Raw genomic sequence first — 25,621 nt, 5'->3', positions numbered from 1 at the left:
GATTTGAAACCAAACTCAGATTGAACAAGTCGTGCTGTTTGACACTAGATCACGAGCTCCTCCAAGATAAAAGTCATATTAAGATGTGTAGCACACAATGCCTAGTCGAAATCAGGCTCTCAATATTTCTGAATGAATGAATGACTTATGAACGTTTTAAAAACTTCAGTAATTTCATGGAATTTTATTTTTTTGAGATTTTATTATTCTTTTCCTTCTTTACCTTTTTTTTGTTTTAAACAGATGAGCCTTGTAAAGAAATTCTCAGGCCAAGAAGAATGCTGCAAAAGAGAATAGAGGAAGAAGGTATTCTAAAAGTTTCATATGATTGTAAAAAGTTGTGATCATGTTATTCAAAAGCTAGAGAAAACTAGACATTATCTAATTTCCCCTAATTCAGATAAAATAGGTGAAAAGAAACATATGTACAGATATCTAGTCACCTCCCTCAGAAAGATTAATCCAAATAAATCCAACAGTTCATTTGTCATAACTTTAATCTGAAAATTAATCTTTAGTATTTCTATCTCTAAAGTCTAAAAGATTAACTTTTATTTGTCACAAATATTTCCTCTCTACAAACTTCATCTAGCAATTAAAATCATATTCTTCCATTGTATTCTGACAAAACCCATCATTTGATTGACGTTGGGGTGTACCCGGACATCTCTCTCTTCTATTTCATATATTAAACACTTAATGGTATTTTGGATTATTCTTTGGGAAATGTCTAATAGAAATTATTTTAAAACTATTTAAATAGAAATATGATAACTGGCAATGTTACAATAGCAAGAACATTGAACTGGGAGTCTGTGACCTGAGTTCAACTAACAGTCACTCTTACAGGAATATAATTCCTTCCATTTGTATATGAGTTATTTTCATTCTAAGTTCTAACCCTGTGAAAAGAGAGACACCGATTAATTTGAGTGCCTATGATGAAGAATGATGCTACCAGTGAGGGTCCACAACCATAACATAGAAGAAGTGTCTGAAAAATTAGGATATTTAGTTTGAAGAAGGAAACACTTGTCAAGTGATGAGAGCTACCTTCAAATATTGGAAGGCTTCTCAGATGGTTGACTTATTTTACTCAAAGGGTGCTGAACGCAAGGAGACAGTTTCAAGAGTTAGTTCATTGAGCTTAGTTGCAGGAAGCCCTTTAACCGTTTAGTGTGAATTGGAATAGACGACCTCATGAAGCCACGTTCTCCCTAAAGTAGTTCCAAAGGGAGGCTGGTCAGTCAACTAGCCATGGCTATTGTGGGGAGAGGCATTATAGGGCAGTAGGAAGTGGGTATCCTTTGAGATTCCTTCTAAGCCTAAGGTGTTATGACTCTCTTCAGAATCAAAGGCACTTGTATTCTTACCATTTCAGTTGCTAAATACAAACATGCAAAGATAAAGAGATGTTGTTACGATGGAGCCTTTCGGAATGATTTGGAAACCTGTGAGCAGCGAGCAGCGCGGATTACGATAGGCCCAAGATGCGTCCAAGTCTTCAAGGATTGCTGTGCCATTGCAGAACAGCTCCGTGCTAACGAATCTCATAAACATATACAATTGGGAAGGCTGCGTAAGTTTGACATTTTCTGTCAGGATTCTGCCCAATATGAGGAATTTTGTGTAATTTTATGCTGCTGAGAAAGGCAGTTTTCATGCTCTTTGAAAATAGAAAGTAGAAAACATAGTTTGTAAATGCCTGTAAGAAAAAAGTTATTTTGGGGAATCAACAGAGATATATATAGTGTATATATATACACTATATACATATATGTATACTATATACATATATACACACACAAACATATATATATATACACACACACACACACACACATATATACATACAGAGCAGAGTGCACTAGTTTATAGTCAAGATCCAGGACAAGTTTAAAGCTGACTCATTGTTTTGTTTTGTTTTGTTTTTTAAAGATCGGCACCTGAGCTAACAACCGTTGCCAATCTTTTTTTTTCTTTTTCCCACTTTATCTCCCCAAATCCCCCTGGTACATAGTTGTATATCTCAGTTGCACATCCTTCTAGTTGTGTCATGTGGGACGCCGCCTCAATGTAGCGTGACGAGCAGTGCCATGTCCGCACCCAGGATCCGAACCGGCGAAACCCTGGGCTGCCCAGCTGAGCGTGTGGACTTAACCGCTGACTCATTGTTTAAACCTTAATGATTAGTTATCTTCTCTGAGCCTTAACCTCCTTATTTTTAAACCAAGAACCTTGGGCCAGATGATCTCCCCTACGCCTTTGAGTTCTACAGTTCTATGATTTTGTGATATTACAGCCTTTAAAAATTCTGTTTATGCCTTTACTAACCAAATACAGCAAAAGATTTCTAAATCTAGCATACGTACATAAAGTTGAAATCTTATTTCAGTTTCAACCTCAATATGTTTTCAGAATTTATAGAACTCTCATTAATGTGCTTTTAGAACTTTTAGGACTTTTTTTTTTTCATTTGTGTATAGTTAAAAGAAAACCAGTGAAAGCAGAATGACAGCTCCTGTTTCACAATCTGATTGTTTTGCTTAATAGTATGTCTTAAACATCGTCCATCTGAATGGATATATTTCTGCAAACACCAATTCTTGTGGCTGTTTCCCAAAATCAGTTCATTGGATATATTTAGGTTGTTTTCAGGTTTTTGCTTTTTATGAGCAGCATTTTCATGAACAATCTAGTACTTAGATTTTTCATTGTCCAATTTTTCAGCTATCCTCATCTGCTTTAGCTTCAGCTCCATGGAACTTAGTCTCTGCAGCTCCTTCCTCTCTGGGACTCTGCCCCTCCTTCTAGATGGCTTGGCCTCGCAAAACTCCCGTCTGTGTTGCAACAGCTCTGCAAGGGTCTGCGTGCTTCCTCTCCCTGCCGCACGGCAGCCTATGCACTGCCTCCAGCCAGTAAACCTGCACGATTTCAGGGTTCAGTTGATCTGTCTCCCTTCTCTCAGGGATCACAGTCCTGGGTCACTTATGCTCTACTGTCTGAAAACCGTTTTGTATCGTGTGCCTGGTTTCCTATTTTTTTAAAGCAGAAGAGTACCTCTGGGCCTTATTAGTGCATCTTGGACAGAAGCAGAAGTTCTGTCCATTTTTATTAAAGGAAATGTCAATAAATTCTTGAGCTAGGGCAGAGAATCACATAAATCTCCCTATTTTATAATATAAACACAATTATTCTAATTACAAAAATGCAAATAACTTTATAGACTGATCAGTATCTCGTATAATCTCAGGAACGCTAAACATCTAGCAATTCAAGAAACAAATCATTCAAGATATTTTTGTGCTTTATTTGTTTTGTCAGTGTTGTTAGTGGAGAAATCGCAAGGCCTGTGTAGTTCTATTTCGAAATCACTAAGCAAAATGTTTTCTTGACCTCTCAGAGATGCTTGTTATAGATTAATAATCCATAGTTTAAAATTCAGCTCTAAGTAGAATTTGTTGTTTTTCTGTAATCAACTATATTTATTTCCCCAGATATAAAGACCTTGTTACCAGTAACTAAGCCAGAAATAAGGAGCTATTTTCCAGAAAGCTGGTTATGGGAAGTTCATCACGTCCTCAAAAGGTATTGTACCTCTTTGACATTCCTCTGAAAAAGGTGGGGAAATGCAAAAATTGTGGCCAAAAATCTGGAAACTACCCGTTTCCCAATAGTTTATTTAAGAGTTAAGACGGTAATACCACTTGGTCAAATTTTGTTTTGTTTTGCTTCTTTTATGTGCTTTGTTCTAGTAATTGGTTCCAGGGCCTGAGGAACTCCTGGGGAAGAAGGCTGCTATTCCATTTAATTTCATTCCACTTCAGTAAACCTTTACTGAGCACAACTGTGCTATATGCTGTATTAAGCAGCTGTTTTCCAACTGAAATATATGTACCATAAAACAAACATTGGTTAAGAAGAAGCAAGTTCCTTTTCTTGTTAGAGTCCTTCATGCGACACGGTTCTGTGGAATGCCTCCTCTGTACCAGGCACTGGAAACAGTGATGAGCAGTGCTGAGTCCCTGAGCGTTGCCCTCCCTCCGAGGGCTTTAAGCACTGACTCTCCAAGGAGCAGTCAAGGCACCGAGTTTAGGGCCTGGCATCAGTCTTCTAACGGGTCTCCTCGTCTCTACCCTTGTCCCTTCTAATTCTTCCTCCCCAGTGTTGGCCATTTCGTCTGACATTGCCCCTTGGCTAGCACTTCCTTTTGTAAGCCTTCCTACCACTGTCCACTATCCTACAAGTGGTTGGATGGATCACCTCTCCCGATTAACCCTGTTGCACGTAGCACACAGTATGGTAATGGCTGTTTACCTGACTGTCTTCCACATTAAGATGTAAATGCCTCCAGGACAAAGACTAAATTCAAATTACGGTTTTATATCAAGGACTTCGCATAGGGTCATCTTGTAGAGGCACTAACATACAATGATTGTGTTGAATCAATGATACTGCCTCTGAACTTTGAAAATGCTTGATTGGTACAGTTCTAACAGTGAACTGCAATTTATTTACTTAACTCTTTCTTCCACTAGACTGTAAACTGCTTGAGAGCAGGGCTGTATCTTATGAGTGCTGTATACTCAGTGTTTAGCCCTATGCCTGACACCAAGTTTGTGGACAATTGCCACTTACTGAATGAAATAAACAAATATCTAAGCTTAATCTTCATCAGAAAATTTTAGTTATGTCAACTTTTTTGTGAGCCATGTTGAGATGCATTACTTTGCTCCCCTATTTTAGAACATACTACCCAATGGACATAATTTTTTCTTTGTTTTGTATGTTTTGAATAAGCAGTGTTTCAAAGGTATCCTTCTGAATTTGAATTATCATACAAGTGAAATATCTAAAAACATAGAACAAGTAGGAGAGTTACTTAATATATTTTCCTGCTTGATTTTTCCTTAATACCTGATGTGATTTTGTCTTGTGATTTTTTTCTGTCTTCCAAAGTAGTATGAAGCAAAAGTTCTGTTAATGAATGCTCTCAGGGTGGGTTAATCAATGTTCCCCTCTATTTGAATATCAACATTTTAACTTTCAGAAACCAGCTGCAATTTGTGCTACCTGATTCTCTAACTACCTGGGAAATACAAGGTGTTGGCATTTCAAATAGTGGTAAGCAAGCTTATGTTATTTAAGGAATGATTTGATTAGCAAAATGTAGTTTTTTGTTATTGTCTATTTAGTTTATCCAGGACTTAAGTGACGTGATTTATTAAAATATTCTTTTTAATATATTACAAAAAGACTTGGATAGGCCCATGTCTGTGACCATATCAGTTTCTTTTTTTGCTCTTCTGTTAGTCATCATTTTATAAATGCTGATGTCAAGTCTCCATTTGTCTTTGCTTTTTCTTAGTGACTGGGAGCTTGAGTAGAGTTAGAAACAAATATACAACTTCTGCCCCATATGATCCTTTTTTGTGGTGATTTAATGCAGATACTTTATAAGTAACTCCTGGGGTGGTTTTGTTTGTTTGTTTGCTATTTTTCATTTTTACAAAATCTTGGTTTCCACAAACAAAATTTTTTACCCATCAAATGGAACCAATACTAAATATCTAAAAAGACCAGATTTGGTGCTTTAGTTGGTAAATGTTCTCATGCCTTAAATAGAAATATTTGTTAGACAAATGAAGTTTTCTGTTAATACCAATAATTATTTAAATAAAGATTGATGATAAGAAAGTAGACCTTAAAAGTTCTCATCGCAAGAAAAAAAATTTGTAACTATGCATGGTGATGCATGTTATCTAGACTTACTGTGGTGATCATTTTACAGCATAAACAAAACTGAATCATTATGTAGTACACCTGAAACTAGTATAATGTTATATGTTAATTATATCTCAATAAAAAAATCAATGAGTAGAAAATTCAAGAACATGGGATGACAGTGCAGAGGAAGACATGATCTAATATTTCTTTTTCCTTGAAGCAAAGCAAATGTGAGACATTTTAGTACTAATAAAGCATTGTAGGAATTCCCTAATATGCTTCTACTTGGCTTTCACTCTGGGCTAAAGGTATATGTGTTGCTGATACTCTCAAGGCAAAAGTGTTCAAAGACGTCTTCCTGGAAATGAATATACCATATTCTGTTGTGCGAGGGGAACAGATACAATTGAAAGGAACTGTTTACAACTATAGGACATCTGGGATGCAGGTAAGTAGTATGTATGGTATGTTCAAATAAATGGAAAAAGAATTCTCCAATTTTCTGAGAATTCTATTAATGGGATTATCATATACTCAAGGAATAAAAATTCAGCTCAGTTCAACAATATAAACTGAGGACTTACAATGAATGTTGTACTAGATGTGCTGCTTAATAAGTGAAGGGATGAAGAAAGGAGGAAGGGTTAAGACAAGTATTCATACAACTCCAATTTAAAGAATAGACATCTTTAAGATAATCAGTGTGCTGGGAGGTTCAGGGAAAGGTGAGTTCACATTTAGTTCATTTATCCCCCTGGACTCCGAGTTCCTTCATCTCCTTGCCTCTAACAACCCTTTCCTTTCCTCCATTTTAGCCATTCATACTCATCCTCACTTTGTAGATCTTGTCATCCCCTCTGAAATCTTGATTTCACACATCTCACCAACAGATCACAACCTCCTTGCTACCCTTTCCTGTCATTCACCTTGTTGCTTCATAGCTACAGCTCTACAGCATCATTGAAACCTCCAATCCATTGACTCCACCACTTTTTAATTGTCCATTAGCCCTGTTCTATCTTTACTTCTTTCCTTGTTCAGGTTAGAATTCATAAGCCACCATTATAATCACACTGGTTAAAGTGGTTTCAACTCCCTTGATTCTCTCTCACTCCAGGATACACTCCGTGAAAAACTTCAACCACGGTCAGACCCACCATTTGTCTGTTTGCCAGCGTGCCTCTAAAGAGAATTATACAAGAGGCTGACCGATTTCACTTGAAAATCACAATTGCAAAACTTTATATGGGAACACAATGTGGTCCAAAAATCTAACTATATTTTTTAAAAAGCTCTAATTTCATTCTTGGAGATGAGTATTTCAGTGGTCTTCAAAAATTTTCCTTACATACTCCCTAAAATTTTTTTTGGAAAAACTATAGACCCATGGACATGTTTTTAAATTGGCATCTAAAATTTTTCATCATAAGTTCAAAAAAATGCAAATCTATAACTTTGGGAATATTTATGTATTGATATTTTTAAAATAAAGTGGTTATATCAAACTTTTAAATGTATCCAGCAGAATCTAAATACCATACCAACCCATTTAAAAATTCCAAAATAAATTCCTATAGACAACAGATTATATATCATTCTTTTCTCACTGTGAACTCATATTCCATTCCACTCTCCTAATGTTATATATTTTAAGCTTGAATGTCTTCTATTGATTACCCTATCACACTTTGGTGCAAGAAAAATGTGTTCATATATTGAAATCAAAACCTTTTAACATTCTATGGTTATAAGACTCTAAGTATCAAATAACTGCTTGGAGGTTTAGGTAAAATTCTGTTAGGATTTTGATAGGCATTGTCCTGAATTTATAGGTTAATGTAAGAGAAACTGTCCTGCCAACAGCATTGAATCTTTTGCATCTCTTTGTCCTTTTGCTTTATGTGCTAGATCAGGGGTCGGCAAGCTATGGCCCAAAGGCCAAGACTAGCCTGCTGCCTCTTTTATGGCCTAGAAGCTAAGAATGGTTTTCACATTTTTAAAAGGTTGAAAAGAAGAAGAAGATTTCATGGCATGGGAAAATTATATGAAATTCAAATTTTAGTGTCCATGAAGAGAGTTTACAGCCACACCATTTGTGCGGATATTATCCACAGCAGAGTTGAGTAGCTGTGACATAGACCATATGTAGTACTTTCATTGTATTGCACCCCTGCTCAGAGCACTACAAATTGCAGAGACATGATTATTGATAACTCAACAGTGTTTGAAGTGTCACACATCTCACCGTACTGCAATATTTTAAGTAATTTTTAAATTATCAGTGCATTTTCATTAGTAATTTTGATTGACCCTCGGACTTTATTAATAAGATGTTATAGAGACTCTGGATTCTGTTATGTTCCTCTGAAGAGCTTTCTTTTGGTTTGTGTGTTTTAGCAGGCAGTTGGCTGAATTCAAACCCAAACTCTGAATTCTCACTTCAGTTCTCTTAGCCTTAGCTGGGATGCGTGTAGCTCAAGGCTCGGCCAGGTTTGAGCAAAGTTCATACACTGAACTTGGAGCTCCTGCACTGCTAGCTCTGGCGGCTGCCCCGTATTGTGTCCGCTGGTTCCTCCAGCCAGTAAGGCAGCAGGTTCTATGGTGGGGCAGGGTTGGGGTGAGGGGGGAGGTTAGCCACTCCTCAAGGCATAATGGAGTCTGCCCTCAACTTAAAGCTGTGAAAAACAGGACACTTACCCAGTGTCAGTCCTTTCTTCTGAGTGTCACCTTCTCTTCCACTCTATAACGACTTCAGGGAGTTTTTTCTTAAAATATATTTTATCTAGAACTTATAGTTATCTGCAGAAGGGTTGTCCAATAGGAACTACTTGGCTACTGCTGAAAGCAGAACCACTGCCGGAAGTTTTTTTTTTTTTTTTTGCTTGAGGAAGATTAGCCCTGAGCCAACATTCATGCCAGTCTTCCTCTATTTTGTACGTGGGATGCCTCCACAGCATGGCTGATGAGTGGATTGGGTCTGCACCTGGGATCTGAACCCATGAAACCAGGCCATCGAAGCAGAATGCATGGAACTTTAACCACTTGGCCAGGGGGCCAGCCCCTGGGTTTTTTTGTTTTTGTTTATGTTTTATTAATATTCTACATTGCTTTTTTTTTTTAAAGACTGACACCTGAGCTAACATCTGTTGCCAATCTTCCTTTTCTCCTTCTTCTTCTTCTCCTTCTTCTTCTTCTTCTCCCCAAAGCCCCCCAGTACCTAGTTGTATACTCTAGTTGTAGGTCCTTCTGGTTGTGCTATGTGGGATGCTGCCTCAGCATGGCCTGATGAGCAGTGCCATGTCCACGCCAAGGATCTGAACTGACAAAACCTCAGGATCATGCACCAAAGCAGAGCATGCAAACTTAACCACTCAGGCGTGGGGCCGACCCCCTCTATATCACTTTCTAAAATTCCTTTCTATTCCAATTTACTCAGTTTTTATAATGAATTTATGTTGAATTTTATCACATGGCTCTTCTATATCTGTCCTTCCCCATCCTACCCCTGCTATCCTGGAGGAATCACTGGCCTTGAGGAACCCAGTAGGCCTCTCTAAGTCCTGCCCCATGCTCTCCGGTTGTTGTGATCCCAAAAAGATAGTTAAGAGGGAGAAGGAACTTTCCATTTTTCGAGAAATTCCTCAAATTAGTTGTTGAATGTTGGTACTCTTTCTTATTTATCTGCTTGATTTATTCTGGAACGTACGGATTTATTCTTTTGGGTATAGTTCTCGATTCTGTCCGCTAGACTTTGGAGAGAAGATGAAAAATATTCACCCTTTGAGTCAGAAGTCGATAGGTACTGTTATTATCCGCATTACAAAGATGAGGAAATGGAGGGTTAAACGGGTCTTGCGATTTGCTCTCGTCACATAGTAAGAGGCAGAGCCAACCTTTGAACCCAGGTCTTTCTGGAACCAAAGTCTGGTTGCAAAATAGGGTATAAGTGGAAGGTTAATAAGAGATAAGATCAGAAAAGTTTGTTGGGGGCATATTGGGCAAGGCCTTGAACGCCAAGAGATGGAGGCTTCAGTCTTTCATAAAACCGTTTGTTGAGTACCAAAGGCTGAGCTAAAAGATACAAAGATGAGTAAGACAGAGAGAGCGCCTGAGCCTGGGACTCCTGCTGTCTAAAATACAAACACGTAAAGAGAAGGTGTAACAAACGCAGTCCTGGCAATATGAACAAAAAACTTCAATAGTTTTGCACCTGATTTAGTAGGTAAGCATCTGAGGAAGCTAAGACGTTTCTGAGCCAGGGCTGAGCTTTCCAGACATCCCTTCACTTTGCAAAGCAATACAGCAGCTTGGGTGTGTGTGTAGAAAAGTCTGAAATGAGCTTTCTCGTCTGCCTTAGAATCTGAGGGGTTATTGTAACGCTCTAAAAGTATCAAGGGAGAGTTTGTGTCCAGATGAACATGGTCAGGGCATGCTTTCCTTATCATAAAGTGTTTTGATATAATTCACTGGTGATCTTTCAGTTCTGTGTTAAAATGCCTCCCGTGGAGGGAATCTGTACGTCGGAAAGCCTAGGCGTTGGCCCTGGGGGGAGCAGACCCTCCAGGTGTGCGCCCCAGAGAATAGAGGGCTCCTCCAGTCACTTGGTGACCTTCAGCATGCTTCCTCTGGAAATCGGCCTCCACAAAATCAACTTTTCACTGGAGACTTCACTTGGAAAAGAGATCTTGGTAAAAACATTACGAGTGGTGGTAAGAAAAACATGCTTTTTCTGATTGTTTTAAAAAACCTTTTTTAATTCTGAAAAAACGTTATCAGCAACTTATGCTTAAGTGATTTAGAAAGAGAGAGAAAACAGTAATATAAAAGTAACAAAATGTTAACATTTGTGGGAGTCGGGGCAGAGGTTATCTCAGTTTTTTTGTACAATTACTATAGCTTTTCTTTAAATATGAAATCATGTTTAAGAAAATTTAAATAAAACCATGATACTTCCTTACTGCAGAAAATATGGAATACTGAAAAACCACAGAGAAGAAAATAAAAATCACCAATAACTCCCACACTCAGAGATACCAAATTTTAACAATTTCGTGTATAGCCTTCCAGGTTTTCTTCCCCAAACACATTCAGAAAGTGTGTCTTGAAATCTACGTTCCAAACATTAAGTTAGAAACTGGAGGTACAGCAGTACTAAGACACGGCCCATGTATTTATAGTTTAGAATTTACAGTCTAGAATATTTTCCATTTTATAAATGAGTAAACAGGCCGAAAAAGGAAGAAAGCTATCATTTGTTAAGTACTATTTATCCACACAGTCTGTTGAGTCTTCACATGTTATCTCATTAAGGTGAGATCCTTGCCAAGAGTCACATGGCTAGTTAATGACAGAACTGGGTCTTCCTAGGTCTTCATTCTCAAGTTCTGTTTTCAGCCACGAAATGCACTTCAGTAAACATGTATTAACTTATTTTGGGCAAGGTATGTTCTATGCATCCTTGCACCGTGGTTCTATGTACAGCCCCTGGAACCAGGCTGCCTGGGTTCGAATCCTGGCTCCACTACTTTCTAGCAATGTGACGCTGGATAGTTTCTTTTTTTGTTGTTTTAATTATTTTATTGAGATTGTAATGGTTTATAACATTGTGAAATTTCAGGTGTACATTATTATTTATCAGTTTCTGTATAGACTGCTTTGTGCTCACGACCAATAGTCTAATTTTTATCCGTCACTGTATATATGTGCTCCTTTACCTCTTTCACCCACACACCAACCCTCTTTCCTTCTGGTAACCACAAATCTGTTCTCTTTGTCCGTGTGTTTGTTTATGTTTCACATACCAATGAAATCATACAGTTTTTGTCTTTCTCTGTCTGGCTTATTTCACTTAACATTGTATCCTCAAGGTCCATCCACATTGTTGCAAATGGGACAATTTTGTCTTTTTTCTGGCTGAGTAGCATTCCATTGTATACACATACCACATCTTCTTTATCTATTCATCAGCTGATAGGCACTTGGGTTGCTTCTGCATCTTGGCTATTGTGAATAATGCTGCAATGAACATAGGGGTGCATAAGTCTCTTTGAATTGTTGATTTGAAGTTCTTTGGATAGATACTTAGAAGTGGGATGGCTGGGTCATATGGTATTCTATTTTTAATTTTTTGACAAATCTCCATACTGTTTTCCATAGTGGCTGCACCAGTTCGCATGCCCACCAGCAGTGTATGAGGGCTCCCTTTTCTCTATTTCTTCCTGATTTGGTTTTGGGAGGTTGCATGGGTCTAAGAATTTATCTATTTCTTCTTGGTTATCCAATTTGTTGGCATATAGTTTTTTGTGGTGTACTCTTATAATCCTTTGTATTTCTGTGGTATCCATTGTCATTTCTCCTCTTACATTTCTAATTTTATTTGAGACTTCTCTCTTTTTTTGTTAGTGAGTCTAGCTAAGGGTTTGTCAATTTTGTTTATCTTCTCAAAGAACCAGCTCTTAGTTTCATTCATCCTTTCTACTGTTTCTTTAGTTTCTATTTCATTTACTTCTGCTCTAATTTTTATTATTTCCCTCCTTCTGCTGACGTTGGACTTTGTTCTCCTTTTTCTAATTCTGTTAGGTGTACTTTAAGATTACTTATTTGAGATTTTTCTTGTTTGTTGAGCTGGGCCTGTATTGCTATGAATTTCCCTCTTAGAACCATGTTTGATGCATCCCATAAGAGTTGGTATGGGGTATTTTCATTTTCATTTGTCTCCAGATATTTTTTGATTTCTTCATTGATCCAATGGTTGTTCAGTAGCATGTCATTTAATCTCCAAATATTTGTGACTCTCCTAGCTTTTTTCTTGTACTTGATTTCTAGTTTCATTGCATTATGGTCAGAAAAGATGCTTGATGTTATTTCAATCTTCTTAAATTTATTGAGGCTTGCCTTGTTTCCCAACATATGGTCTATCTTTGAGAATGTTTTTGAGAAGAATGTGTATTATGCTGTTTCTGGATGGAATGTTCTATATATAACTATTAAGTCCATCTGGTCTCATTTTTCATTTAATTCCACTATTTCTTTGTTGACCTTCTGTCTGGCCAGTCTATCCATTGATGTAAGTGGGGTGTTGAGGTCCCCTACTATTATTGTGTTGCTGTTAATTTCTCCCTTTAGGTCTGTTAATAGTTGCTTTATGTACTTTGGTGCTCCTGTGTTAGGAGTATATATATTCATAAGTGTTTTTTCCTCTTGGTGGAGTGTCCCTTTTATCATTATATACTGCCCCTCTTTGTCTCTCATTGCCTTTTTTTTAATCTTGAAGTCTGTTTTGTCTGATATAAGTATGGCAATGCCTGCTTTCTTTTGTTTGCCATTTGCTTGGAGTATCATCTTCCATCCCTTCACTGGGAGCCTGTGTTTGTCTTTAGAGCTGAGATGTGTTTCCTGGGGACAGCATATTGTTGCATCTTGTTTTTTAATCCATTCAGCCATTCTGTGTCTTTTGGTTGGAGGATTCAACCCATTTTGTTTAGTGGTTATGATGAGGTTTGTATAAAAGATCTTGTAAATCAGATAGTCCATTTTCTGATAACGTCTTATCTCCATTAGCCTAAGCAGGTTCCATCCTTTTCCTTTTCCCTGTCTAAGTTATTGTTGTCGCAAATTCTTCAGTTTTGTGATGTGAGTTTGTGATCAAAATGAAGTGTTTATAGTTATTTTTGATGCTTCCCTTGCTTTTATCTTTAATGTTATAATTAAGTGTTTGCTAAAGTGTTCTGATGGAGAGCTGCAATCTTCTGATTTTTGTCTATTTATCTCCTTGTTCAAGGCTTTGCAAACCTTTTCCTGTTTGTTTCAAGTATAAAGGCATTCTTGATCATTTCTTGTAGGGGGGCTCTTGTGGAGATGAACTCTCAGCTTTTTTTTTCTGGGAAGGTTTTTATTTCTCCATCATATCTGAAGGATGGTTTTGCTGCATAGAGTATTCTTGGCTGAAAGTTTTTTGTCTTTCAGTATTTTGAATATATCATTCCACTCCCTCTTAGCCTGTAAGGTTTCTGCTAAGAAGTCTGCTGAAAGCCTGATAGGGGTTCCTTTGTAGATTATTCTCTTCTGCTTTGCTGCCCTTAATATTTCTTCTTTGTCACTGACTTTTGCCAGTTTTCCTAATATATGCCTTGGAGAAGGTCTTTTTGCATTGATGTGATTAGGAGTTCTATTGGCTTCATTTACTTGTAATTCCAGTTCTTCCCACAGGTTTGGGATGTTCTCAGCTACTGTTTCTTTGAACAAGTTCTCTGCTCCTCTCTTCCTCTCTTCTCCCTCTGGAATACCCATAATTCTTATGTTGCATTTCCTAATTGAGTCAGATATTTCTCAGAGAATTTCTTCTTCTTTTTGTTTAAGTCTTAGTTCTCTTTCCTCCTCCATCTGAATCATTTCTGTATTTCTGTCCTTTAAATTACTGATTCTGTCCTCCATAGTGTCAGCTCTGTTTTTTAAGGATTCTAGATTGTTTTTTATCTCAGTCATTTTGTTCTTCATCTCCAGCATTTCTGTTTGTTTTCTTTTTTAAAGTTTCAATCTCTTTTGTGATGAATTCTTTCCGCTCATTAATTTTATTCCTGAGTTCATTGGACTGTCTTTCTGAGTTTTCTTGTAACTCATTGAGTTTCTTTATGATAACTATTTTGAATTCTCTGTCATTTGGATTGTAAATTTCTGTGACTTCAGGATTGGTTTCTGAAGACTTGTCATTTTCCTTCTGATCTGGAGTATTAATGTATTTCTTCATGGTGTTTGATGAAGTGGACCTTTGCTGGCATATAGTGGTAGTATCTGGTCGCAGATTCCACCTACCACCGCTGGGTGGGACAGGAGCTGTTTTCTGAACCCACCATGTCCTCTGGAAGTTGTGCCCATCCACTGGAAGTCATGCCAATAGGGCTCATCTGCCCTCTGGCCTCTGCTGTTTGATAGGTCACACACACAGGCACAGGTGCTCTGGTGCAGATCTGCTGTCCTGGCTGACCAGCCAAGCTGGTAACCCAGTGAGAGGGGAAGGGAGGGGTGATCTCTCTCTCACATGTGAGCCTTCTTTGCACTCACTGGTGGCCCATCTGGGCTGCTGGGCTTGGTGGGGGTGCCCATGTGGTGGCTGAGCTGCCTCAGTGTGGAGCATTCCCATGGGCTGGGATGCACTCCAAAAGCAAAAGCATTCATGCACAGGCCTGCCTGTTGCCCTGCCTCCTCTTAGAGTTGCACACTGGCTACTATGTGCAGAATTGTAACCTAGATCGCTGCCACTGGGGAGGGGGAGGAGATCTGTTCACTTCCTTCCTCTGTTTCCTGGGGAGCCAGTACCCCCACTTTCAGATGTATGGTTCTGTGGATCTCTCAGACGTCTTATTGTGCTGTGTGGGTATCCTGTTGGCTAGTGAATGTCTTTTTGGTTGTGTCTTGGGGGAAGAGAATAAGGGAACAGCCCACTCCACCATGATGCTGATGTCACTCCCTGGATAAGTTTCTTGATCTCTGTGTGTGTCAGTTTCCTCATCTATCAAATAGGAGTAATAATAGCACCTACTTTGAGTATTTTTGAGGTTAAATGAGCTAATATATACAAAGCATTTAGACCAATTACCTGGCTTATAATAAATTCTATCTAAGTATATTCTCTGATTCTTATGCAAGTAGTCAGAAAATCTTATTCCTGCGTTTATGTATATAAGTATTTGTACATACTTTGCCTTCTCCCAAAAAAAGGGGGGTCAAGAAAAGTTGATCCAAGAAATTCAGGTCATATAAATTTAATTATGTTCTTAATTGAATGTTTTCTGCCTTTATTTTAGCCAGAAGGTGTTAAAAGGGAAAGTTATGCTGGTGTTACTCTTGATCCAAGTGGTATTTACGGTAGGCAAACTGATTTTGTATTTTGTATGTCATCTTTTGCCTAAGAAATTAAAGTGTATATATAACCTAACATTTTCAAAATGTTAATTTTCTAGAATCAGAAATATACATTTCTTAGCTCATTGCGACTCTTGATAGTATGTATCGTACTATAATCCGGATGGGTTTAGAACAAAGAAAAATAATCCCGTTAGTTTAAATGCAAAGCATTGAAATAGTCTAACTGCAGGACTTCTCTTATATATTAGTCATTTTCTACCTTTCACAATAATAATTTATAATATTTTCTTATAGAACCATCAGTCCAAAGAATACCTCAGAAAAAGTCATTTACATACTTATTGAATATGTATTATTTGAAAACACAATAATGATGGTTAATTATAACAAACCCACTCCTCATTGTTCCTGCTTCCCCACTTTTCCTTCAATTGAGATATTTTGAATCTTGTCAGAGTTAGAGTTTGCAAACATTTGAGCACTTGAGTCCTAAATACATGTGCACTTATGAAATTTAGAATGTACTCAGTTAACAATTCTTTTCAGCAAAAATAACAGACTGCCATAGTTCTTAAAAAATGGTTAAAATTTACCTTATTGTTGCATTGAATCATTTTTTTTCTCTCAATGATACAGCAATAGGAAAAAAAAATTACGTACAAATCAAGACCACTATACTCAGAGTACCACTTCCTCTGGGATAGCAAAGAATTAAGACATTAGCATTACCTTATTACTTATATTATTTTTACTCTCACAAAAACCCTTTGAGGAAAATATTATTACCTCTATTTAACTGATGAGCAAGTGAAGGCCTACAAAGATTATGTATCTTACTCAGTGTCACATATAGAGTAAGTTCTTTCTGATCTCCATGCTCTTTCAGCCACGCTGCAAACCTCTTAAATGTCTTCTGAGTTTTATTTTAATATTATATCCTCAGTCTTTATCAAAGATTAATGAAGAAAGAAGTTACCTGAGGAAGGTTCCTGTCTCTTCTGCAAGCCATGTGGCTTGTCCATTAAATTGCAAAATGTCACTATTTTTTTAGCATCTGTCATGTGCCAGACACTATGCTAAGTGCTGGGATGACAGCATTCAATAACAGATGGTTCCAGCCCTCGGAGAGCTTTCTTAGCAGGACGATGGAAAGTGGAGTCTAGCTGTGGTGACTTCCGTGGGCTCTGCAGTAAAACTTCTCGAGTCCAGATCACAGCTCCGTCTGTACTCACTCTGTGACCTTGAGCAATTTGCTTTCAAAGCCTCAGTTTCCTCATCTATAAAATAAAAATAATAATAGACCTAGCATCCAGGGTTGTTGTGAGGATTGGATGTAACAATGTATCTAAAGAGCTTAGCAGAATGCTTGGTATTCTATCAGTAAAACGATAAGTAGTATCATTTTTATGAAATAAACCAATGATTACAGTAGAAAAATACTCTGATACAGGTATGCTAAAACTCTGTTATTGTGCCTAGAGAAAAAGTGTCTAAGTCAGACTGAGAGGAGAAGGTGGAAAGAATTTCAGGGCTTGCTTCCCAATGGAGCTGATCTTCACATTTCCTTGACTAAGGAATTATATGTTAGTTATTTTTAGATTTCATTTCCGAGAACAATTTTCTCTCTTTGGACAAAACAGTATGCTCTCTTTGACTGGTGAATAAGATTTATATAACCTATTTATTTCCTATCTTGTAATGTCCAGGAAGCTTACAGTCAAATTTAATGCTTTATTTAAAGAGATCATATAAGCCTAGGGTTTGCTTGTTTTTAAAAAATCCTCCACTATTTTTAACTTCCTTTTTAAATTTTAATATTGTTGCTATAAAAGAGTCTTATATTTAAGAAAAATTCCTTCGAAGTGGGTATATTATAAATAGCTTGCAAATAGTCTCCTCAAGAACTCTGTAAATCTACTAATTTTTTTTTTAATTTCAGGTGTTGTTAGCAGACGAAAGGAGTTCCCATACAGAGTACCATTAGATTTGGTCCCCAAAACAAAAGTCAAAAGGACTGTGAGTATAAAAGGTAGATTAACAAATGCCATTTTTACTTCTTATTTCACTTTGTGCTTCAAACAAAAATCGAATATCCTCATGATTGTACTATTTCTCTTCTTCTCTGCTCAGTAGCACGTACAAATGTGCCTGTGGGAGTACCCTAATCCTACGCCTACCTTCAAATCCCCAACCACTCTCCCATCTATCTTCTTCCACTAGCCTGATTTAAATGGAAATTCATTCTCCCCGGATAGAGGGTGGGGGCTGTCATTGACCCAAAGAATTCTCTAAAATGGAGGTGCAACTGCGTGGCCAGTCCTGCTCCAGAAAACGCTTTATGACTTGCAAATGGCCCCAAGAGAGCAGCCCTGCTCTGCTAAAGGACCAGTCCCAGAAGGGTTCTCTCCCCTCCAGTATATTTTCCAAAGTGGTGTCTTTGGTTGGTTTTCCCTGGTCTTCAGCCTTTACAATTCAATGACATATCATCAAAATAATAGAATGTCCTGACTACATTGTATCTCAGACAAAACTTTGGAATCACGTAATGTTAGTACTAGAAAGGACCTTTTTAATCACATGCAACCCTGTCATTGGATATATGAGACAGTGGTTTGCCCAGGATCACACAGTGAGTTGTGGACGGAGCCCTCACAGCACTCAGGGGCATTCACAGCTCAGCCTCTTTGCTCTGGTTTGTGGAAGCCATTGATTAATAGGGTTTACAATATCTGAATCTGTCAATTGAATGACAACCAATTTGCCACGTCCTCTATGCGGCAACCTGCCCACTTTATTACACCATCTTACCATCATATTACAGTGGTATTTTTAAGCCTACTTTTGGGATTTCTTTTAAATCCATCTTTCTAACCAGATCTTTTTTTACCTCTCTTCTGTTCTGAGAAGTAATTCAACCGCCTAGGTAAGGAGGAAAGAATAAGGATGATTACTCTTATCTCTATTTAAAATATACTGTTACTCGGAGGTTGATAGAAGTTGATTGTGTCTACTTTGACTTTCGTTTCTTTGTTTGTTTCAGGCCTGCTTATAGGGAATGTCATGTCTGCAGTTCTGAGTCAGGAAGGCATTGATATCCTTACCCACCTCCCCAAGGGGAATGCCGAGGCGGAACTGATGAGCATTGTCCCAATCTTCTATGTTTTTCACTACCTGGAAGCAGGAAATAATTGGAACATTTTTTCTCCTGACTCATCAACTAAAAAACAGTACCTAAAGAAAAAATTAAAAGAAGGTAAAAAAAACCTCCATTTCACATATGGTACATAAAAATCTTGTGATTTTTAAACTAATAGTTTAAACTATTTAAGTTGTTATGAATTATACAAAAACTTAATTGTAAGAGCACGTCAGGAAAAAAAAATCAGGAGGTAGACCCTACTATATAAATAAATATTATTGGCTGTAGCATTTTGGCTTAACTTACCGAAATGCCTGGATGAGAGACAAGACACCTGCATTCCAAACTCTACAGAGCACTTCCTTCCTGCTTGAATGAGCTCAGAATGTTCTGCTTGATAATTCCCAATTCAAGCGATTCATATACTTCCTTTGAGAAGTTCAGTGTTGGCCACAGAGCATATGCTTGCCTCACAGCACCAAAGGAAGTTTACCATTCCCAGGGACTAATAAAGCGCTCTTCGAGTAGAAATGGAGGTCACTGAAGCACTGTGTTCTTTTTCTTGTGCCTCTTAGGGATGGTGAGCATCATGTCCTACAGAAATGCTGACTATTCCTACAGCATGTGGAAGGGTGGAAGTGCTAGCACGTGGTGAGTAGAAGGTTTTGACTTGCATTTTCGTATCGGAGTTGATTAGTTAATTGAAGAATAACAACCTTAATGGAAACTCCATTCGTCCAGTTGTTCAGCCTAAAGCCTAGTCATCCTTCACTGCTCTCTTTCTCTTACAAGCCACATTTGATCCAGCAAATACTTTTGGCTGCACCTTCAAAATATATCCTGAACCCTATTACTTCTCGCCAATCCTAACACACCATCCTGGTCCAAGCCTCTCTCACCTGGATTATTGCACTAGCCTCCTCTGGTCTTTCACCTTCAGCCCTTTTCCCTCTTCAGTCTATACTCAACACAGCAGCTGGAGTGAACCTGTTAAAACATAAGTTAGGTCACACAACTCAAAACCATTCAGAAGCTTCCCATCTTACCCAGGGTAAAAACCAATCTTCTTACTGCAACCTACAAGGCCCTACATGATCTGGCCCTGCCTCAAGTCTCTGACCACACCCCCTAACACTCTCTTTCATTGCACTCAAGCCCCACTGGCCTCCTTGTTGTTCCTCAAACATGCCAGCCATGTTTCCACCTCAGGGCCTTTGCACTAACTGCTCCCTCCCCAGGTATCGGCATGGCTGGCTCCCGTCCATCCCTCAGGTCTTTACCAAAAGTCACCTTCTCAGGGAGGCCTCTGCTAATCATTCCGTCTACAACTGCATCCCATTAACCCATCCCAACACTTCATATCCTTCTCCCCAACTTTCCTTTTCTCTTTAGAATTTATCACTAGCATTCTTACTTCTCTCACTTATTGTCTGTCTTGACACTAGAATGTAAGCTCCACGTGGGCAGTTCTGAGTACATCTAGTGCCTGGTATGTACCTGGCACATAGTAGGTGTTCAATAAGTACTTATTTGGTGAAGCATAATAACCTCCAGAATTCTGATGATTTGAGGGAAAAACAACCTGAATTAATTAAAAGTGCATATGGCAGTCTATTTGCAAAAAATACTATCATGCTTTGAAAAAACATTTAATAAAAACACAGTGTGCCAGGTGCTTTGTAGCTTCTACTATATGAAACACTTTTAAGGAGTTTACGATCTAGAATAATTGACTTTTAGATTATGCCCTTTAACTGTTGAGAGTCCTCAGGATTTCATCCTTGACCCTCTTATTTTCTATAATCTCTCCTTGTGCAATTTCCTCTTTGCCCATGACTCCCATAACTTCTAGGCAAATGATTCCCTAATGGATGTCTCAAGGCCTAACTTCTATCCTAAATTCCAGAGCCACATTTCTAGGAGTCCGAGAGCCAAATGCCCTTCAAACACAATCCATGCCACATTGATTCTTCTGTTTCTCTGTGCCCTTAATCAGTGCATAGCAATGCTCTGTACTTTGTCCCCGCTGACCCAGTTTGCCTCCTCCCTTTCCTTTTGGCTCTGTATCCGATCAGTCATCAAGTGTCACAGATTGTACCTTAGAAGTGGATCTAACCATGTGTGGGTGGCACTTTTTAAAAGACACATAAACCCCTGGGCGCACCAACCAGAGGATAACAACCAGGATGTGGCGGGTGGAGGTTGATGCAGACTGGAAACCACCATAAGAGGGTCTGGGGACTGAGCGCCCAGAGAACAGGAATCCCCTTGAGAAGGTGTGATAGCCTCTCCGTAAACACCCACAGCCTCTCGAGAGTTCTGGGCAAGACCTAGTGGATGCTGTTCAGCCAAAAACATAGAAATTTGGGTACTGTCCCAGACCCAACTACATAAGTTCCTTGAAAGAAATATATACATAGAAGAAAATGGCCAGCATCTAAATACTTTCGAATTTTTTTTAATACAAGGAAGATACAAAAAGTACAAAGAATAAACTATTCATTTTAAAGATTTTATTTTTCCTTCTTCTCCCCAAAACCCCCCAGTACATAGTGGTATATTTTAGCTGTGGGTCCCTCTAGTTGTGGCATGTGGGATGCCGCCTCAGCGTGGCCTGACGAGCGGTGCCATGTCTGCGCCCAGGATTCAAACAAGTGAAACCCTGGGCCGCCGATTCGGAGCGTGCGAACTTAACCACTCGGCCACGGGTCTGGCCCAAAATATTCTCTTTAAAAAGAATAATGAAAACAAAATGTTAAAGTCAGGGAGGGAGTCACCTGGTCTGAGTCTGAAAGGCATCTGACGAGCTCAAGCGTGGGTGAGCCTTAGGCAGCTGAGTGAGTGAATGGAGGTGTAAGAGGCATTGGGGGGTGATAAATTAGACCCTTTCTGATATTCTTTGAGAGACGTTAGTCAAGAGTGACATTGCTTTTTGCCTCAGTAATCAGGACAGTGAAAGCTTCCTCATGAGGCGGTGACTTCTGTGTCAACAGCATGGCTCACGGGGAAGCAAGATAAACTTTCCCGTGGATGTTGGGGAAGGGAATTCAGACCTCAGACAGGAATTTAGACGAGATAACTTGTACAAATTTTACGATCTAGACTTTTATGATTTTACTCTTCCACGTCTCAAGTTCATGGGTCAGCACCTTCAACCGAAACTATTTGTTTCACTGCTATTGTCTTTAATTTTAGAGAGCAATTTTTTTTATCATCAGGCATCAATTTTCAGTTTGTGTGTGGGCTAACAATGTTGCTGCTCACATTTGTTAACTGAAGATTTTTGGAGATCTTCCTAAAATCTTTACTTCCCTTATAAAATGGTGACAACTTACTTTGGAATTGTATGTTTTAAAATGTTATTTTCTTTCAAAGAATAAACACTGCATGAACTAAAACACACTGTAAATGGAAAGCCAAAAGGGAATCAATGTCTAAATATTTATTGATTTGATTTTGTCTTAAAGGTTAACAGCTTTTGCTTTAAGAATACTTGGACAAGTAAATAAATATGCAGATCAGGACCAAAATTCAATTTGTAATTCTTTGTTGTGGCTGGTTGAGAATTGTCAACTAGAAAATGGATCTTTCAAGGAAAATTCCCAGTATCACCCAGTAAAATTACAGGTATGGAAACGAAACATGCAGATTAGCAGTCGTTTTATTTACAAGTTTGAGCTTTGCTCTCATCCCATTTTAGAGGGATGAAAAAGAGAGGAAAAAATATGTGGGTCTCATAATGGTCTTCTTTTGCACCAATAGCAGATCAGGACTCTTACAAGAAATGAGGGCAACTGACATCATCTCGGTGCTAGGTGAAGAGTAAAATACTGTAACAATTTTTTTCTTAGGATGCCCACCCATCCATCCATCCACCTATCCATCCATCTATCTGCATTCATTCAACAACCATTCACTGAGCACCCAATCCATGTAAGGGCTTATTTTGGGCACAATGGGGGAGGAAGAGTAGGAGAGAAGGGACCAGAGAGTATCCTTACCACAACAGAGCTCACACACTGGTAAGGAAAGTGACATAAAATAGTAGCAACTCTAATCAAGACATAAATGTGTGTGTTCATTCATTTATTGAATAAATATTAATTGAATGTGTACTAAGTGCTACATGGTGGGGACACAACCGTGAACAAAACAGGTTTCTTCACTGAGGCCACAGAGATTAGCAGGGAAGTCAGACTTTGAGGAAGTCATTTCAAGTGTGTGATACAGTTAAGAAAAGATAAATATAGTTTCATTGAAAGCAGGGGATCTAACCTAGACTAGGGGAGTGGAAAAAATGAGTTGACCAGGCTCCTGGGAGGGAGGCAGGAGGGAGGCAGGAAGAGCATTCCAAGAGGAGCAAACAGCGTGCCTGGCATTTTGAAGTGGAGAGAGAGGGTGGTAACTTCAAACAACTGGGGGCAAGAGAGCTAGGGGTGCGTGAAAAAGAGCTGGAGAGGTAACCAACCAGAGGGCACTTCATGGAAGGTCTTCTAAGCATCACATTGGAAGTCATTGCCCTACAAGGAAAAAATATGGGAGAAGAGACCACACAGTGCTGCATAGAGAAGGTGGCATTTCAACAGGGTCTTGAAGGAAGGTGAGGATGTGAATGTGGTGAAGAGGTGTGAAGTGGAGCTTCAGGCTGGGGAGGTGGGGGGAGAGAAGGGCACCTGCAGGCACCCGAGTAAGAAAGACCCGGAGTTTACTGAGAAACAGCAAGCAGTCCAAGTGGAATGCATGAAGGGAGAGAGGGAGATTAGGCTCAAAACAGAGATTAGAACCAGGTCATTTCACTTTAGAGACACCACTTCACTCTCTTTTTTAAACATTGCTCTTTCTAGGGTACCTTGCTTACTGAAGCCCAAGAGAACACCCTGTATCTTACAGCCTTTACTGTGATTGGAATTAGAAAGGCTTTCGATCTATGTCCCCTGATGGTACGTAAGAGTTTTCTTTCTCCAATATCTATCATCTATTTCTGCACCATATACTGGAGGGGGACGGGGGGGTACCCTGAAAATAACTTCTACTCCAGAATCAAAGGATTTCAGAATTGTGATGTCTAGATGTCAGAGACCATCTAGTTCAACCCACTGATTGACAGTTGAGAAAACAGGCTGGCAAGTAAACTGAATTTAATTGCCCAGTGTCACAGGCTACCGAATGGTAGAGCTGGGACCAGAACAGATAAGTCTGACTGCGCTGAGAGAATAAGCCAGCTTCCTTCTCTTATCTCTGCTAAATCTTATGACACATATGTGACTGTGACTCTTCAGGGCCATACTCTACATCATGGAACTACTGAGGATCCATCACGGGGTGTGTGCTGCCTTTGGGTTCTTTCTTGTTTCATTTGCTTAGAAGCCGAGGGGGGAGAGGAGAGAATTCACCTAAGGGAATCAACCTAGAAGATACCAAAGGTTGACAGAGGTAATTCTCCGCTCTGGGAAGAGACAGATCCCTGAGCAGAGGTTAAATACCACTGCCTACAAATCAGAAGTGAATTAGACACACCCTTCAAACCAGCAATCAGAACCGAGATGGAAAAACCCAAGGCGATGTGTAGGACTTGGACCACAAAACAAAATAATTTTTTTTACTTGTTTCAAAAGAATCGTTATTTATACTTAACGAGACAAAATAATCAATGAGGACCAGTTCTCTGGGGCCTAGAGGACCAGTTGGCACCTAGTGGTACCTGAGTGAGAAGCAGATGGAGCTGGGAGAGAAGGCGCCAGCCGAGATGTTGGCGGCATCGTGACGGTCTCCCTCCTAACCGCTCATCCAAAATAACTATTTTAGTCGCCTCAGGACAAAATAATAGAGACTATTTTCCCAGGAATCCTTAGGATCAAAAAGTACTTGGGCAGCGTGGCTCTTTTCCAGCTATTTATGATTTTATTTAGTAAAGTTGTTTTTCAAGACGTGAATCCGTTGCAGCCATGCTGAGGGGGGAGGAGGTAAGCGGTGTCTGTGCTCGACGCTGCTCCTTCCCAGAGGCGAGGTCTGATGTGGGAAGGAGGGACGAAAGGGAAAAGCCTCCACAGGGGAGGTGAGAACTCAGAGGCGGAAAACTTTCCCCGATTTGGACAACCCCATTTTCCCTTCCAAGATTATGCTCTGCTCCTTCTCCTGGAAGGATTTGCTTCAGCGGGACACCACCCGTTTCCATTAGGTCATTTCCCTTTCCACCCTTCATCTTGCCTGCCCCAGGACTGTGCCACCTAGGGGCAGTTCACACCAGTTGAAAGGTTGATGCTTGACAAAGAAACTTAGGGATCTTCTGCTCTTGTTTCCAGAAAATCAGCACGGCTCTAACTAAAGCTGACACCTTTCTGCTGGAAAATACCGCCTCGACCCAGAACACTTTTACGCTGGCCATTGCTGCTTATGCTCTGTCGCTGGGAGATAAAAGTCACCCACGGTTTCGTTCAATTGTCTCAGCCCTGAAGAAGGCAGCTTCTGTTAAAGGTATGACGTTGCGTACATTTATTCAGCAAGCGTTTACTGAGCATATAGAGTCTGTTAATTCTGGGAAGGGAGTGGTGGCATGCAAAGTGGAGTAAGACACAGTCCTTGCCCTGAAGGAACAAACCATCACAATATAGTGAAATAAGCGCTATTATTCCTTCATTTATTTGTTCATTCAGCACATATTTATTCATTCCTTAATTCAACAAATATGTATCAATTAATCCTCCTATGTGCCAGACACTGATCTAGGCTCTGGGGATAAAGCCACAGACCAAAAAAAAAAAAGAAAAAGGAAAAAAAATGCAGGTCCTCATGAAACTTACATTCTAGTTAGGGAGAAACAAGCATGATAAATAAGTAAAACACATTGCATATAGTGAATAGGTTGGTGATAGCCGATATAAAGAAAAATAA

The 25,621-nt window shown here is 39.1% G+C and overlaps 1 protein-coding gene across 1 annotated transcript in view; it reads left to right on the top strand.

Moving 5' to 3' along the window:
* The window catches only part of C5 (complement C5), an 83,820-nt gene that overhangs the window by 33,741 nt on the left and 24,458 nt on the right, over positions 1-25,621 (top strand). The window contains exons 16-28 of the mRNA XM_008519304.2: positions 244-306; positions 1,382-1,579; positions 3,498-3,588; positions 5,051-5,124; positions 6,036-6,175; positions 10,209-10,436; positions 15,531-15,591; positions 17,531-17,620; positions 18,632-18,844; positions 19,306-19,381; positions 22,198-22,357; positions 23,575-23,670; positions 25,033-25,204. Coding sequence (XP_008517526.2) covers positions 244-306; positions 1,382-1,579; positions 3,498-3,588; positions 5,051-5,124; positions 6,036-6,175; positions 10,209-10,436; positions 15,531-15,591; positions 17,531-17,620; positions 18,632-18,844; positions 19,306-19,381; positions 22,198-22,357; positions 23,575-23,670; positions 25,033-25,204 — 1,662 coding nt within the window. The remainder of the gene's footprint in view (positions 1-243; positions 307-1,381; positions 1,580-3,497; positions 3,589-5,050; positions 5,125-6,035; positions 6,176-10,208; positions 10,437-15,530; positions 15,592-17,530; positions 17,621-18,631; positions 18,845-19,305; positions 19,382-22,197; positions 22,358-23,574; positions 23,671-25,032; positions 25,205-25,621) is intronic.

The sequence above is a fragment of the Equus przewalskii genome, chromosome 26, assembly GCF_037783145.1.
Source record: "Equus przewalskii isolate Varuska chromosome 26, EquPr2, whole genome shotgun sequence".
NCBI classification, from domain to species: Eukaryota; Metazoa; Chordata; class Mammalia; order Perissodactyla; family Equidae; genus Equus; species Equus przewalskii.
Note: the sequence above shows the minus strand (reverse complement) of the source record. Positions and strands in the feature narration are given on the sequence as shown.